This window comes from Entelurus aequoreus, linkage group LG17 (genome assembly GCF_033978785.1).
Source record: "Entelurus aequoreus isolate RoL-2023_Sb linkage group LG17, RoL_Eaeq_v1.1, whole genome shotgun sequence".
NCBI classification, from domain to species: Eukaryota; Metazoa; Chordata; class Actinopteri; order Syngnathiformes; family Syngnathidae; genus Entelurus; species Entelurus aequoreus.
In genome coordinates this window covers 9,728,977-9,745,991 of record NC_084747.1, presented here as the reverse complement: position 1 = coordinate 9,745,991, position 17,015 = coordinate 9,728,977, and the positions used below count along the sequence as shown (strand labels likewise).

At 42.7% G+C, this 17,015-nt stretch overlaps 1 protein-coding gene across 3 annotated transcripts in view; it reads left to right on the top strand.

Annotated features, from left to right (window-relative positions):
- The first annotated feature begins 218 nt into the window (after nucleotides 1–218).
- The window catches only part of LOC133632306 (gastrula zinc finger protein XlCGF57.1-like), a 127,769-nt gene continuing 110,972 nt past the window's right edge, over nucleotides 219–17,015 (top strand). Inside the window, exons 1-2 of one of the 3 annotated variants that reach the window (XM_062024670.1) lie at nucleotides 219–529; nucleotides 9,778–11,591. In XM_062024670.1, the coding sequence (XP_061880654.1) occupies nucleotides 415–529; nucleotides 9,778–11,126 (1,464 nt within the window). In that variant the 5' untranslated portion in view covers nucleotides 219–414 and the 3' untranslated portion in view covers nucleotides 11,127–11,591. Of the gene's footprint in view, nucleotides 530–5,057; nucleotides 5,510–9,777; nucleotides 11,592–17,015 lie in introns of those variants that run through there. The other 2 variants (XM_062024669.1, XM_062024672.1) reach the window with 2 other exon arrangements.

Below are 17,015 nucleotides of genomic sequence, written 5' to 3'. Positions count from 1 at the left end.
TAAAATAATAAATATAAAGCAAAATGTAAACACGTTGATGGATTACGGATAAAAGTTGTTTACATTTTTGAAATATAGTTTCCGACTATTTCAGGTTATCAGTATAGATACTTTTGCGGAACGGTTGTTTAAAAAAAACAATACAATATCTTTATTTTTTAAAAAAAAAACACAAAATAAAAACACCCGGAAGTGGCTGACTTTTGGCGCATGGGCAAAAGAACGGAGCAGAAACTTTCCGACTTTTGCTGGCGACCAAGATGGCGGACTGAACTATCCGTGGCTCCTCGAAGAAGTTTCACATTTACGATGTTTCTGTTCTATAGATTGACCTTGTCTAAAGTCTAAGAAACGAAAGTTGAGTTTGGAGCGATGGAGTGTTTCCTGAAGTGAAGATTGAAGACGTGATAGAAGATGGACGACCACTGCTATGCTAAGATGGCGACGTCCGTTAAAAGAGAACATGAAAGAGAATCAGCGCCACCAACTTCCAGCAAATCACCAACGGAGATAAAGACGGAAGATGAAGGTGAGTGACTTTAAGTTTTATTTATTTAAAAGCTATTGAGAGGGTTGATGAGAAATGAGCCGACCTTGTTGAAGAATGTAAACAAAGAGCCGCCATGATTGTTAGCTTGAAGAAGGCAGTGGAGTTCACATCAGAGGAGATGAAAGAATGCAAAAGTCAAATGAAGAAAGTGGAAGAGCAAAACAAGCGCTTGTGTAAAGAAAATAATGATTTGGAAAACCTGCTGTGAAGGTGGTTTCACATTGGACGTTTTGAGCGCGTCCTTGTCAAGTCTACTGGATTCTAGCTTGCATGTCCATGTACGAGCCAGTCTGACCCACAACATTAGGATAGAAAAAAATTAATAACTTGTACAGATTATTGCTCATTTCACTTTCAGAAACGCATCACGACGTTTGCTTCTTTTTTTTTTAAATTAATGGGATGAGAATCAGCACCTTTAAAGGCCTACTGAAAGGATTTGTTTTTATTTAAACGGGAATAGCAGATCCATTCTATGTGTCATACTTGATCATTTCGCGATATTGCCATATTTTTGCTGAAAGGATTTAGTAGAGAAAATCGACGATAAAGTTCGCAACTTTTGCTCGCTGATAAAAAAAAGCCTTGCCTGTACCGGAAGTAGCATGACGTCACAGGAACTAGTATTCCTCACAATTCCCCATTGTTTACAATGGAGCGAGAGCGATTCTGACCGAGAAAGTGATGATTACCCCATTAATTTGAGCGAGGATGAAAGATTCGTAGATGAGGAACGTTACAGTGAATGACTTGAGAGGCAGTGATGGACGTATCTTTTTTCGCTCTGACCGTAACTTAGGTACAAGCTGGCTCATTGGATTTCACTCTCTCTCCTTTTTCTATTGTGGATCACGGATTTGTATTTTAAACCACCTGGGATACTATATCCTCTTGAAAATGAGAGTCGAGCACGCAAAATGGACATTCAGTGCCTTTTATCTCCACGACAATACATCGGCGAAATGCTTTAGCTACGAGCTAACGTGATAGCATCGTGCTTTAACTGCATATAGAAACAAAAAAAATAAACCCCTGACTGGAAGGATAGATAGAAAATCAACAATACTATTAAACCGTGGACATGTAAGTACACGGTTAATGCTTTCCAGGCTGGCGAAGGTTAACAATGCTGTGCTAACGACGCCATTGAAGCTAACTTAGCAACCGGACCGCACAGAGCTATGCTAAAAACATTAGCTCTTCACCTACGCCAGCCAGCCCTCATCTGCTCATCAACACCCGTGCTCACCTGCGTTCCAGCGATCGGCAGAAGGACGAAGGACTTCACCCGATGCGTTTGGCGGCCCGGAGACGTAGGAAGTCAAGGTGAGGTCGGCGGCTAGCGCGTCTGCTCTCCAACAAAGTCCTCCTGGTTGTGTTGCTGTAGTCCGCTGCTAATACACCGATCCCACCTACAACTGTCTTCTTTGCAGCCTTCATTGTTCATTAAACAAATTGCAAAAGATGTCCAGAATACTGTGGAATTATGAAATGAAAACAGAGCTTTTTGTATAGGATTCTACGGGGTACCATAACTTCCGTTACTCTGACTTCGTCACGCACATACGTCATCATACCGCGACGTTTCAGCCTGATATTTCCCGGGAAATTTTAAATGTCACTTTATAAGTTAACCCGGCCGTATTGGCATGTGTTGCAATGTTAACATTTCATCATTGCTATATCAACTATCAGACTGCGTGGTCGGTAGTAGTGGGTTTCAGTAGGCCTTAAAGGCCTACTGAAATTATTTTTTTTTATTTAAACGGGAATAGCAGATCCATTCTATGTGTCATACTTGATAATTTCGCGATATTGCCATATTTTTGCTGAAAGGATTTAGTAGAGAAAATCGACGATAAAGTTCGCAACTTTTGCTCGCTGATAAAAAAAAAGCCTTGCCCCTACTGGAAGTAGCGTGATGTCGCAAGCGGTAGTGCTGCTCACAATTCCCCATTGTTTACAATGGAGCGAGAGATATTCGGAGCGAGAAAGCCCCATTAATTTGAGCGAGGATGAAAGATTCGTGGATAAGGAACGTTAGAGTGAAGAACTAGAATGCAGTTCAAGACATATCTTTTTTCGCTCTGACCGTAACTTAGGTACAAGCTGGCTCATTGGATTCCACACTCTCTCCTTTTTCTATTGTGGATCACGGATTTGTATTTTAAACCACCTCGGATACTATATCCTCTTGAAAATGAGAGTCGAGCACGCGAAATGGACATTCACAGTGACTTTTATCTCCACGACAATACATCGGTGAAACACTTTAGCTACGAGCCAACGTGATAGCATCGTTCTCTAATGCAGATGGAAACAAAATACATAAACTTCTGACTGGAAGGATAGACAGAAGATCAACAATACTACTATCAGGAGACACCGAACCAAACACTGGACATGTAAATACACGGTTAATGATGTGCCGCCTGTCGAAGCCTAGCAATGCTGTTGCTAACGACGCTAACTTAGCAACGGGACCTCGTCAGAGCTATGATAAAAACATTAGCGCTCCACCTACGCCAGCCAGCTCTCATCTGCTCAACACCCGTGCTCACCTGCGTTCCAGCGATCAACGATGCGGTTGGCAGCCCGGAGACGTAGAAAGTCAAGGTGAGGTCTCCGGCGCTAGCGTATGCTATCCAACAAAGTCCTCCTGTTTGTGTTGCCGTAGTCCGCCGCTAATACACTGATCCCACCTACAGTGTTCTTCTTTGCACTCTCCATTGTTCATTAAACAAATTGCAAAAGATTCACCAACACAGATGTCCAGAATACTGTGGAATTTTGTGAAGAAAACAGAGCAGTTCGTATAGGGTCCATTGCGGTCCAAACACTTCCGTAGACCTCGCGACGTTACGCGCATACGTCATCCTCCAAAGGCTTTTTGAACCGGAAGTTCCCCGGGAAATTTAAAATTGCACTTTATAAGTTAACCCGGCCGTATTGGCATGTGTTGCAATGTTAAGATTTCATGATTGATATATAAACTATCAGACTGCGTGGTCGGTAGTAGTGGCTTTCAGTAGGCCTTTAAGTGCGAGTCCATGGTTCTCGCCCGGAAATGGGTGGAGTGCCATCTCCGACTTGGGGAGGAGATCTTGCCCCAAGTGGAGGAGTTCAAGTACCTCAGAGTCTTGTTCACGAGTGAGGGAAGAGTGGATGGTGAGGTCGACAGGCGGATCAGTGGGGCGTCTTCAGTAATGCAGACGCTGTATGGATCCGTTTTGGTGAAGAAGGAGCTGAGCCGGAAGTCAAAGCTCTCAATTTACCGGTCAATCTACGTTACCATCCTCACCTATGGTCATGAGCTTTGGGTTATGACTGAAAGGACAAGATCACGGGTACAAGCGGCCCAAATGAGTTTCCTCCGCCAGGTGGCGGGTCTCTCCCTTAGAGATAGGGTGAGAAGCTCTGCCATCCGGGAGGAGCTCAAACTAAAGCCGCTGCTCCTCCACATGGAGAGGAGCCAGATGAGGTGGTTCGGGCATCTGGTCAGGATGTCACCCGAACGCCTCCCTAGGGAGGTGTTTAGGGCACGTCCGACCGGTAGGAGGCCACGGGGAAGACCCAGGACACGTTGGGAAGACTATGTCTCCTGGCTGGCCTGGGAACGCCTCGGGATCCCCCGGGAGGAGATGGACCAAGTGGCTGGGGAGAGGGAAGTCTGGGCTTCCCTGCTTAGGCTGCTGCGCCCGCGACCCGACCTCGGATAAGCGGAAGAAGATGGATGGACGGATGGAGTTATGGTTATGGTATAAGCAGATATTATAAACAGAAAAAGCCCCAAAAGCAACATTTTAAATGTCTTATCCCCCCCACATTTCATAAATAATGAACGCTAGTGTAACAAACTTTTCAGGATGTCCCAAGTTAGCAGAGAATGTTAGGTAAGGAGGAGTTTTGTCCCTCCAGAGTTGCCGTAGGGCTGTGACGTAAGAGGTCTATAAAGGTGATTGTGGAAGAAGGTGTGTGAAGGAGAGAGAAAGGAGAACTGTGACATTAAAGTCGGTGGACCTGCTCTTATGACTCCCATTTATTATTGTATTATTATATTATATCAGTACACAGAATATGCGAACCCAGAATACTCGGCTACACTAGTAATTGTCTGTCGTTTGGTGATTCAATTGAGTAACAAAATTATCAAAGTATTTACAATGACTGACTGCTAATGGAGCCAGATAGGAAATATAAATATGTTTGACCTAATTTTATTATATTTGTTTCAAGAAAACCCAACAAATAATCAGTTAGTTAAAGTTTGTAAAAATAAATATGGTTTGTTAAAGTGTGCATTATGTATTAATTCAACAGAAAAACTTGTTTGACGATATTGTTCGATTAAAGTTGTTTACATATTTTAAGTGTCGCTTTTCACTATTTTTAGGTTATCAGTAGATACTTTTGCGAACCGGTTGTTGAAAGAAGAACTTTATTTTGGAAAAAATCCTCCGTAAAGTCGGAAACGGAAGTGGATGGCTTTTGGTGCATGGGCAAACGGATCAAGCAGCTCAAACTTTGGCGGCAACTGCGATGGCAATGGCGGACTGAACGGCTGTGGCTTCTTGAAGAAGTTTCGAATTTACGATCCTACACATTTATAGATTCACCAATATTGTTTTTGTTCTTAAAACCCCGAAATGGACGTTGAGTGTGGAGCGATGGAGACTATCCTAAACCCTGTAGGGAGCCTCGATGACAAATTAGCCGACTGTGTTGAAGAACGTAAACAAAGGACCGCCATGATTGTTAGCTTGAAGAAGGCACTGGAGTTCACATCAGAGGAGGTGAAAGAATGCAAAAGTCAAATGAAGAAAGTGGAAGAGCAAATAAATCGCTTGTGTAAAGAAAATAATGATGTGAAAGAAGAGATGTTGCGGAAGAGTAAGAGATGTGCAGTGTGTGAAGAGAAGACTGGACCACATGTCTACATCAACGCGCAGAGGATTGGAGGTAATAAAGAACAAGAATAATATGATTACTCTCAACTTTGGATTATTGGGAAGTTCTCCACAAATGTCACAACTCATAAAGTCAAATTACCAAAGCAAATTTAAATCATTATATATTTTTTGTCTAATCTGTTGTTATAATCTAGAATATATTTTGGATTGTCTTAAACGTACTGTTGTAATACAAACTAAAATTTAATTGCAAAATACAAAAATGTCATTGTATATTTATTTTTCTGTCCTAATAATTTAGGACTAATTCATTACAGAAAAGGGCAGCACGGCGTCACAGGGGTTAGTGCATGTGCCTCACAATACGAAGGTCCCGAGTTCAATCCCGGGCTCGGGATCTTTCTGTGTGGAGTTTGCATGTTCTCCCCGTGACTGCGTGGGCTTCCTCCCACCTCCTACATCAGGGGTCGGCAACCCGCGGCTCCGGAGCCGCATGCGGCTCCTTGACCACTCTGATGCGGCTCAGCTACATACGTGCCGACTCCCCCGATTTTCCCAGGAGAATTATGGATCTCAGTGTCTCTCATAGATTACTCCCAGGGAAACAATAATCCTATTTACACTCTAATTACTAAATAAAGGGCGTGCTCTAACTGCACTGCAGTAATTGTCCTCTATAGCATCCACATGTTGCATGTTGTTATTACTTGCACACACAGGAGACAGCAAAGCATACTTACTCATCAGCCACACAGCTTACACTGACGGTAGCCGTATCAAACAACTTTAACATTGTTACGTTACAAATATGCGCCACACTGTGAACCCACACCAAAAAATAATGAAAAACACATTTCTGGAGAACATCCCACCGTAACACAACATAAACACAACACAACCATTACCCAGAATCCCATGCAGCCCTAACTCTTCCGGTCTACATTATACACCCCCGCTACCACCAAATCCCCCCACACATCAACCCCCCCCCCTCTCCGTGCGTTGGTTGAGCGGAAGAGTTAGGGCTGCATGGGATTCTGGGTATTGGTACCGTCAGTGTAAGATGTGTGGCTGCTGAGTTAGTACGCCTTGCTGTCACTTACGTGAGCAAGCTGAAATTGCATTCTACGTGTGGTCGAGCAGGTACACTGTTAGGGCAGACTGTAGAGGGCGCCAAATGCAATTTCATCACGCTCTGATATTCGGGAGTCTCCCGGGAAAAATGAGAGGGTTGGCAAGTATGACGCTAGCAAGCGCCATTCATTCAAAACTCGCGGGCTGCACTAACATCAAATTTCCACATTAAAGTGCGTGCCGGTGCGTGTGTCGGAGACCCCTGGTTAACATAGCACAAAGCATTAAAGCTTTGTATGCGGTGTTTTTCATTTTAAATTTTTTTTGTGGCTCCCATTACTTTCTTTAATTTGTGAAACTTGCCAAAATGGCTCTTTGAGTGGTAAAGGTTGCCGACCCCTGTCCTACATGCACCTGGGGATAGGTTGATTGGCAACACTAAATGGGCCTTAGTGTGTGAATGTGAGTGTGAATGTTGTCTGTCTATCTGTGTTGGCCCTGCGATGAGGTGGCGACTTGTCCGAGGAACGCAGTTGAGATAGGCTCCAGCACCCCCCGTGACCCCGAAAGGGACAAGCGGTAGAAAAAAGATGGATAATTACAGAAAAGAAAAAACTAGTAATCCATTTTAAAGGGTTTGTTAAAACTAAATTGTAGTACAAACAACAAATGTTCCATGAAAATAATACAAATCTGATTAAGCCATTCTAGATCTGGACACGTGTTGTTGTGTGTGTGATATTTTGTACTTCAACTTCATTTGCTCCACATAACTTGGGCGAACACACAGCAGACGTTGAGTTGGGTTTTTTTTTAGCCTCACCTTTTAAAGAGAACTCTCAGTCACGGCTGACATTTATTCAGCTGTGTGTTTCCCTCCAAGTTTGGTCATTCTGTTTACTTGTGCAGCAACTTACAGGAAAAGGTGGGACCTTATTGGCTGTTATCATGGACATTTCCGCCATGTTTGATCGAGTTGATATGCTCACAGCTGATCACCTGAATCAACCAGTATTTTTTCCCGCTGATCAATCACAATTATATCATCTTCCAATACTGTGGTATCTCAATGTGCGAGTATTTTGAGATACAAGGTGTGTGTCTGCTCTTCTTGCGGGAATACTTTTAAGTTATGAGTCTCCAAGCCACTCGATGACATAGCTAATGCCACAGTGAACGCTGTCAGATCCTCTGCTAAACGTTGGTCGAGCTTGCTAGCATTAACTTATAGTTCAATATTTGAATAACCCCATCCATCTTCTTCCACTTATCTGAAGTCAGGTCGCCCAGACTTCCCTCTACCCAGCTACTTTGCCTAGCTCTTCCCAGGGGATCCTGAGGTGTTCCCAGGCCAGCTGAGAGATATCGGCTCTCCACCGTGTCTTGGGTCTTCCCCGTGGTCTTCTACCAGTCGGATGTGCCCTAAACACCTCCCCGGGGAGGCGTTCAGGGAGCATTCTGACCAGATGCCCAAACCCCCTCATCTGGCTCCTCTCCATGTGGAGGAGCAGCGGCTTTAATCTGAGCTCCCCTGGAATAACAGAGCTTCTCACCCTATCTCTAAGGGAGAGCTCCGCCACCTGACGGAGAAAACTCCTTCTGGCCGCTTCTACTCGTGATCTTGTCCTTTCGGTCATAACCCAAAACTCATGACTATAGGTGTGGATAGGGACGTGGATTGACCGGTAAAAATTAGAGATATCCGATAATGGCTTTTTTGACGATATTCCGATATTGTCCAACTCTTAATTACCAATTCCGATATCAACCGATACCGATATATACATCCATCCATCCATTTTCTACCGCTTATTCCCTTCGGGGTCGCGGGGGGCGCTGGAGCCTATCTCAGCTACAATCGGGCGGAAGGCGGGGTACACCCTGGACAAGTCGCCACCTCATCGCAGGGCCAACACAGATAGACAGACAACATTCACACTCACATTCACACACTAGGGCCAATTTTAGTGTTGCCAATCAACTTATCCCCAGGTGCATGTCTTTGGAGGTGGGAGGAAGCCGGAGTACCCGGAGGGAACCCACACAGTCACGGGGAGAACATGCAAACTCCACACAGAAAGATCCAGAGCCCGGAATTGAACCCCAGACTACTCAGCACCTTCGTATTGTGAGGCAGACGCACTAACCCCTCTGCCACCGTGCTGCCCTGATATATACAGTCGTGGAATAAACACATTATTATGCCTGATTTTGTTGTGATGCCCCGCTGGATGCATTAAACAATGTAACAAGGTTTTCCAAAATAAATCAACTCCAGTTATGTAAAAAAGTGCCAACATGGCACTGCCATATTTATTATTGAAGTCACAAAGTGCATTATTTTTTTTAACATGCCTCAAAACAGCAGCTTGGAATTTGGGACATGCTCTCCCTGAGAGAGCATGAGGAGGTTGAGGTGGGCGGGGTTGAGGTAGGGGGTAGCGGCGGGTGTATATTGTAGCGTCCCGGAAAAGTTAGTGCTGCAAGGGGTTCTGGGTATTTGTTCTTTTGTGTTTATGTTGTGTTACGGTGCGGATGTTCTCCCGAAATGTGTTTGTCATTCTTGTTTGGTGTGGGTTCACAGTGTGGCGCATATTTGTAACAGTGTTAAAGTTGTTTATAAGGCCACCCTCTGTGTGACCTGTATGGCTGTTGACCAAGTATGGATTTCATTCACTTGTGTGTGTGAAAAGCCGTAGATATTATGTGATTGGGCCGGCACGCAAAGGCAGTGCCTTTAAGGCACGCCCCCAATATTGTTGTCTGGGTGGGAATCAGGAGAATGGTTGCCCCGGGAGATTTTCGGGAGGGGCACTGAAATTCGGGAGTCTCCCGGGAAAATGGGGAGGGTTGGCAAGTATGACTGGGAGACGCAACTGCTCTGTACTTCTCCCTACGTTCATGTACCACTCCGTACAGCGGTGTTTTAAAAAGTCATACATTTTACTTTTTGAAATTGATACCGATAATTTCAGATATTACATTTTAAAGCATTTATCGGCCGATAATATCGGCAGTCTGATACATCTGTAGTAAAAATGTCCATATTTTTTTTGGTTGGGATTCTAGTTCCATCATTCTGGCAAGGCACTAAATTAGACATTAGACAAACTTTAATGATCCACAAGGGAAATGGTTCATGAATGAATAGCCATGAAACACTACACACTCACACGGTACACAAGTTGAAGGATAAACATCTCATGGATCATGTCTGAACTAAAGTGTGTTTGTGTCCCGCAGACGACCAGCAGCTGACTGGTCATCCAGAAGAATTCCCACCTCAGTCACAGAGGGAGCGCTCCACTTTGAAGCAGGAAGCTTCACAGCCCCATCCCATTAAAAAGGAAGAGGAGGAACTCTGCATCACTCAGGAGGGAGAGTGTCTTCTAGGACCAGAGGGAGCTGATTACACCAAGTTGCCACTGACTGTTGTCTCTGTGAAGACTGAAGATGATGAAGAGAAACCACAACCAGACAACCTCTTTGCTCCACTATCAGATAGTGAGGCTGAAGACGAGGTTGAAGTAACTTTGAGCAGCGATACAGACTGTGAAGGTGATATGAGGACTCACGCTGACCACAAACACTCTGAAAGCTCTAAAAAGAAGAGAGGTAAACAACCTTTCAGTTGTTCAGTTTGTGGCAAAAGCTTTTCTCAAAATAGCCATTTGACTGAACATGTGAGATTACACACAGGCGAAAAACCATTTAATTGTGCAGCTTGTGGTAAAAACTTTACTACAAAGAGTAATATGACCAAACACATGGGAACGCACAGAGAAAAAACATTGAACTGTTCACTTTGTGGTAAAAACTTTACTAGCAAGAGTTATTTAACTCGACACATGATATCACACACAAGAGAAAAAACATTGAACTGTTCACTTTGTGGTAAAAACTTTACTAGCAAGGGTAATTTAACTCTACACATGAGAGCACACAGAAGAGAAAAAACATTCAACTGTTCACTTTGTGGTAAAAACTTTACTAGCAAAGGTAATTTAACTCGACACATGAGAGCACACAGAAGAGAAAAAACATTGAACTGTTCACTTTGTGGTAAAAACGTTACTAACAAGGGTAATTTAACTCTACACATGAGAGCACACAGAAGAGAAACAACATTGAACTGTTCACTTTGTGGTAAAAACTTTACTAGCAAAGGTAATTTAACTCAACACATGAGAACACACACAAGAGAAAAAACATTGAACTGTTCACTTTGTGGTAAAAACTTTACTAACAAGGGTCATTTAACTCAACACATGAGAGCACACAGAAGACCAAAAACAAACTGTTCACTTTGTGGTAAAAACTGTACTACAAAGAGTAATTTAACTCGACACATGACATCACACACAAGACAAAAAACATTGAACTGTTCACTTTGTGGTAAAAACTTTATCAGCAAGGGTAATTTCACTCGACACGTGAGATCACACACAAGAGAATTAGCATTAAAGTGTTATGTTTGTGGTAAAACATTTACTCAAAGGCCCACTTTTATTCGACACATGAGGACACACAATGAAGAAAAACGTTTAATCGTTCAGTTTGGGGAAAAATCTCCTCCGTCAAGACCCATGTGACTCAAAACGTGAGGACACACACGGGAGGAACAATTCCTGGTCTCTTGATATTTTTCCATGAAAGGGCTTTTTTCAATCAATCAATCAATGTTTACTTTTAAAGCCCTAAATCACGAGTGTCTCAAAGGGCTGCACAAGCCACAACCACATCCTGGGCTCAGATCCCACATCAGGGCAAGGAAAAACTCAACCCAATGGGACAATGAGAAACCTTGGAGGGGACCGCAGATGTGGGGACCCCCCCCTGGGCGACCGGTGCTTTTTTTTTTTTTATTTTTTTTTAAACAAGGCACATACTGTAACTTAAATCCATGTCTGCGAACTAACAAAAAGTAGACTTTTAATTGATCAGTATTGTGAATTGATGGATTTGATGTAAATAAAGTAGTAAAAAAACAAAACGATTGATTTCCTTGCCATCAAAGGCTGCCGAGCACATCGTTCAAGTTTCTGTACGTTTTTATCAATCATCAATCAATCAATGTTTACTTATAAAGCCCTAAATCACGAGTGTCTCAAAGGGCTGCACAAGCCACAACCACATCCTCAGCTCAGATCCCACATCAGGGCAAGGAAAAACTCACCCAATGAGACAATGAGAAACCTTGGAGGGGACCGCAGATGTGGGGACCCCCCCTGCTGGGCGACCCGTGAAATGGATGTCGAGTGGATCTAGCATAATATTTTGAGAGTTTAGTCCATAGTGGATCTAACATAATAGTGTGAGTGTCCAGTCCATAGTGGATCTAACATAATAGTGAGAGTCCAGTCCATAGTGGATCTAACATAATAGTGTGAGAGTTCAGTCCATAGTGGATCTAACATAATAGTGTGAGAGTCCAGTCATAGTGGATCTAACATAATAGTGAGAGTTAAGTCCATAGTGGATCTAACATAATTTTGTGAGGGTCAGTCCATAGTGGAACTAACATAATAGTGTGAGAGTCCAGTCCATAGTTGATATAGCATAATATTGTGAGAGTCCAGTCCATAGTAGATCTAACATAATAGTGAGAGTCCAGTCCATATTGGATCTAGCATAATATTGTGAGAGTCCAGTCCATAGTAGATCTAACATAATAGTGTGAGAGTCCAGTCCATAGTGGATCTAACATAATATTGTGAGAGTCCAGTCCGGAGTAGATCTAACATAATAGTGAGAGTCCAGTCCATAGTGGATCTAACATAATAGTGAGAGTCCAGTCCATAGTGGATCTAACATAATAGTGTGAGAGTCCAGTCCATAGTGGATCTAACATAATAGTGAGAGTCTAGTCCATAGTGGATCTAACATAATATTGTGAGAGTCCAGTCCATAGTGGATCTAACATAATAGTGTGAGAGTCCAGTCCGTAGTGGATCTAACATAATAGTGAGAGTCCAGTCCATAGTGGATCTAACATAATAGTGTGAGAGTCCAGTCCATAGAAGATCTAACATAATAGTGTGGGAGTCCAGTCCATAGTGGATCTACATAATAGTGAGAGTCCAGTCCATAGTCACCCATTCACACACACATTCACACACTTTGATTGATTGATTTTGATTGAGACTTTTATAGTAGGTTGCACAGTGAAGTACATATCCGTACAATTGACCACTAAATGGTAACACCCGAATAAGTTTTTCAACTTGTTTAAGTCGGGGTCCCACTTCAATTGATTCATGATACAGATCTATACTATCATATATACTATCATCATAATACAGTCATCACACAAGATAAGCACATTGAATTATTTACATTATTTACAATCAGGGGTGTGGGGGTGTGGGGGGTAGGATATGGACATCAAGTAGTGGACATAGAGAGAGAGAGAGAGAGATCAGAAGGCATAAGAAAAAGTATCTGCATTTGATTGTTAGCACTCCGGGGAGGGTGTTAGTTTAGGGGTGTGGCTGCCTGGAGGTGAACTTTTATTGCGGTTTTGAAGGAGGATAGAGATGCCCTTTCTTTTATACCTGTTGGGAGCGCATTCCACATTGATGTGGCATAGAAAGAGAACGAGTTAAGACCTTTGTTAGTTCGGAATTTGGGTTTAACGTGGTTAGTGGAGCTCCCTCTGGTGTTGTGGTTATGGCGGTCATTTACGTTAAGGAAGTAGTTTGACATGTACTTCGGTATCAGGGAGGGTGTAGTGGATTTTATAGACTAGGCACTGATGGCGGATCTAACATATTATTGGGAAAGTCCAGTCCATAGTAGATCTAACATAATAGTGAGAGGTCCAGTCCATAGTGGATCTAACATAATAGTGTGAGAGTCCAGTCCATAGTGGATCTAACATAATAGTGTGAGAGTCCAGTCCATAGTGGATCTAGCATAATATTGTGAGAGTCCAGTCCATAGTGGATCTAACATAATATTGTGAGAGTCCAGTCCATAGTAGATCTAACATAATAGTGGAGAGTCCAGTCCATAGTGGATCTAACATATAGTGTGAAAGTCCAGTCCATAGTGGATCTAACATAATAGTGAGAGTCCAGTCCATAGTGGATCTAACATAATAGTGAGAGTCCAGTCCACAGTGGATCTAACATAATAGTGAGAGTCCAGTCATAGTGGATCTAACATAATAGTGAGAGTCCAGTCCACAGTGGATCCAACATAATAGTGAGAGTCCAGTCCATAGTCGATCTAACATAATAGTGAGAGTTCAGTCCATAGTGGATCTAACATAATAGTGAGAGTCCAGTCCATAGTGGATCTAACATAATAGTGAGAGTCCAGTCCATAGTGGATCTAACATAATAGTGAGAGTCCAGTCCACAGTGGATCCAACATAATAGTGAGAGTCCAGTCCATAGTCGATCTAACATAATAGTGAGAGTTCAGTCCATAGTGGATCTAACATAATAGTGAGAGTCCAGTCCATAGTGGATCTAACATAATAGTGAGAGTCCAGTCCATAGTGGATCTAACATAATAGTGAGAGTCCAGTCCATAGTGGGGCCAGCAGGAGACCATCCCGAGCGGAGACAGGTCAGCAGCGCAGAGATGTCCCCAACTGATGCACAGACGAGCGGTCCACCCCGGGTCCCGACTTTGGACAGCCAGCGCTTCATCTGTGGCCACCAAACCTGCGCCACCCCACCCCCCCTCCCCCCCCCCCCCCCCCCCCCCCCCCCCCCCCCCCCACAGCCCCTCCACTAAGGAGAGGGGGCAGAGCAGAAAAGAAACAGCAGATCAACTAGTCTAAAAAGGGGGTCTATTTAGATCTGGGTAGGGAACCTATGGCTCTAGAGCCAGGTGTGGCTCTTTTGATGACTGCATCTGGTTCTCAGATAAATCTTAGCTGAAATTTGCTTAATTTGATAAGTAATGAATAATTACGCTGGTAATCACATTGTTAAAAATAACCACGTATCAACCAGACTACTAAGCCATCAGCAAAACCATGCAGCACCAGAAGTTGCATTAATGGTAAGAAGTATTTTATTTATTATTGGTTATCTTCAGAATAACAATGTTATTAAAAAGAATAAGAGACTTATCATAGTCTAAACATGTTGTTCTTTCTTAAAAATGCACACATTTAGTTGTATTCAGTGTTAAAAAATATGATATGGCTCTCACGGAAATACATTTTAAAATATTTGGCTTTCATGGCTCTCTCAGCCAAAAAGGTTCCCGACCCCTGATTTAGATAGTGCTTTAAAGGCCTACTGAAAGCCACTACTAGCGACCACACAGTCTGATAGTTTATATATCAATGATGAAATCTTAACATTGCAACACATGCCAATACGGCCGGGTTAACTTATAAAGTGCAATTTTAAATTTCCCGGATAGTTTATATATCAATGATGAAATCTTAACATTGCAACACATGCCAATACGGCCGGGTTAACTTATAAAGTGCAATTTTAAATTTCCCGCTAAACTTCCAATTGAAAACGTCTATGTATGATGACGTATGCGAGTGACGTCACTAGATAAACGGAAGTATTGGTACACCATTGAATACAATACAAAAAAGCTCTGTTTTCATATCATAATTCCACAGTATTCTGGACATCTGTGTTGGTGAATCTTTTGCAATTTGTTTAATGAACAATGAAGACTGCAAAGAAGAAAGCTGTAGGTGGGATCGGTGTATTAGCGGCTGGCTGTAGCAACACAACCAGGAGGACTTTGACTTGGATAGCAGACGCGCTAGCCGACGCTAGCCGCCGACCGCACGGATGATCGGGTGAAGTCCTTCGTCCTTCCGTCGATCGCTGGAACGCAGGCGAGCACGGGTGTTGATGAGCAGATGAGGGCTGGCTGGCGTAGGTGCAGAGCTAATGTTTTTATCATAGCTCTGTGAGGTCCCGTTGCTAAGTTAGCTTCAATGGCGTCGTTAGCAACAGCATTGTTAATCTTCGCCAAGCTGGAAAGCATTAACCGTGTAGTTACATGTCCATGGTTTAATAGTATTGTTGATCTTCTGTCTATCCTTCCAGTCAGGGGTTTATTTCTTTTGTTTATATCTGCATTTGAGCCCGATGCTATCACGTTAGCTCCGTAGCTAAAGTGTTTCGCCGATGTATTGTCGCAGAGATAAAAGTCACTGTGAATGTCCATTTCGCGTTCTCGACTGTCATTTTCAAGAGGATATAGTATCCGAGGTGGTTTAAAATACAAATCCGTGATCCACGAGAGAAAAAGGAGAGAGTGTGGAATCCAATGAGCCAGCTTGTACCTAAGTTACGGTCAGAGCGAAAAAAGATACGCCCTGCACTGCACTATAGTCCTTCACTCTCACGTTCCTCATCCACAAATCTTTCATCCTGGCTCAAATTAATGGGGTAATCGTCACTTTCTCGGTCCGAATCTCTCTCGCTGCTGGTGTAAACAATAGGGAAATGTGAGCAGCAGTCCAGCTTGTGACGTCACGCTACTTCCGGTACAGGCAAGGCTTTTTTTTATGAGCGACCAAAAGTTGCGAACTTTATCGTCGATGTTCTCTACTAAATCCTTTCAGCAAAAATATGGCAATATCGTGAAATGATCAAGTATGACACAGAATGGATCTGCTATCCCCGTTTAAATAAAAAAAAATCATTTCAGTAGGCCTTTAAGCGTGGTCTTTAGTGACCTCTGGTGGTCAAATGGGGTAAGCACGTCGCCAAAGTTGAACATCGAAAAATAGCTGAATGCAGAAACATTGTTGCAAACAGATTTGGAGTGAACGCTACAATAACCACACAATATAGGAATGTTGGCATATATAAACTTACTTAAACAGAAAAATGACGTCACAGATGGATTCCCAACATTAGAGCACAGGAAACCTTACATTTTAAAACATTTCCAACAATAAACTATAGGAGTTATGGTTGTGGTTTTAGCAGGCATTATACACACAGCAAAGGTAATATTTTAAATGTCCGATCAGATTTCATGAATAATGATCTGCAATCCGAGAGGGACAAGTAGTAGAAAATGGATGGACGGACGTCATTTGATGATTCAAGTGATTGACAACATTATTGAAGTATTTAAAATGACTGATTGCTAATTGAGCCAAAATAAGATTGGAATATTTTTATCTATTTTTATTTTATGTGTTTAAAGAAAAACACACAGAAATGCAGCCATCCTTCGTTGTTAAAACGTGTCTTGTTAAAAAAAACAAAAAACATAAAATCTTCTTTGAACAATGTTGATGGATTAAAACGGTTTACATTTTTCATGGTGTAGTTTTTGACCATTTTAGGGTTATTTTTAGATACTTTCGCGAACCGGTTGTTGAAAGAGGACATATTAACATGACTTTATTTTGTAAAAAAATCTTCCGTAAAGTCGGAAACGGAAGTTGCTGACTTTTGGCGCATAGGCAAAGGAATGAAGCAGCTCAAAAGATTTTGGCGGCAACAAAATGGCGGACTGAACGGCTGTGGCTT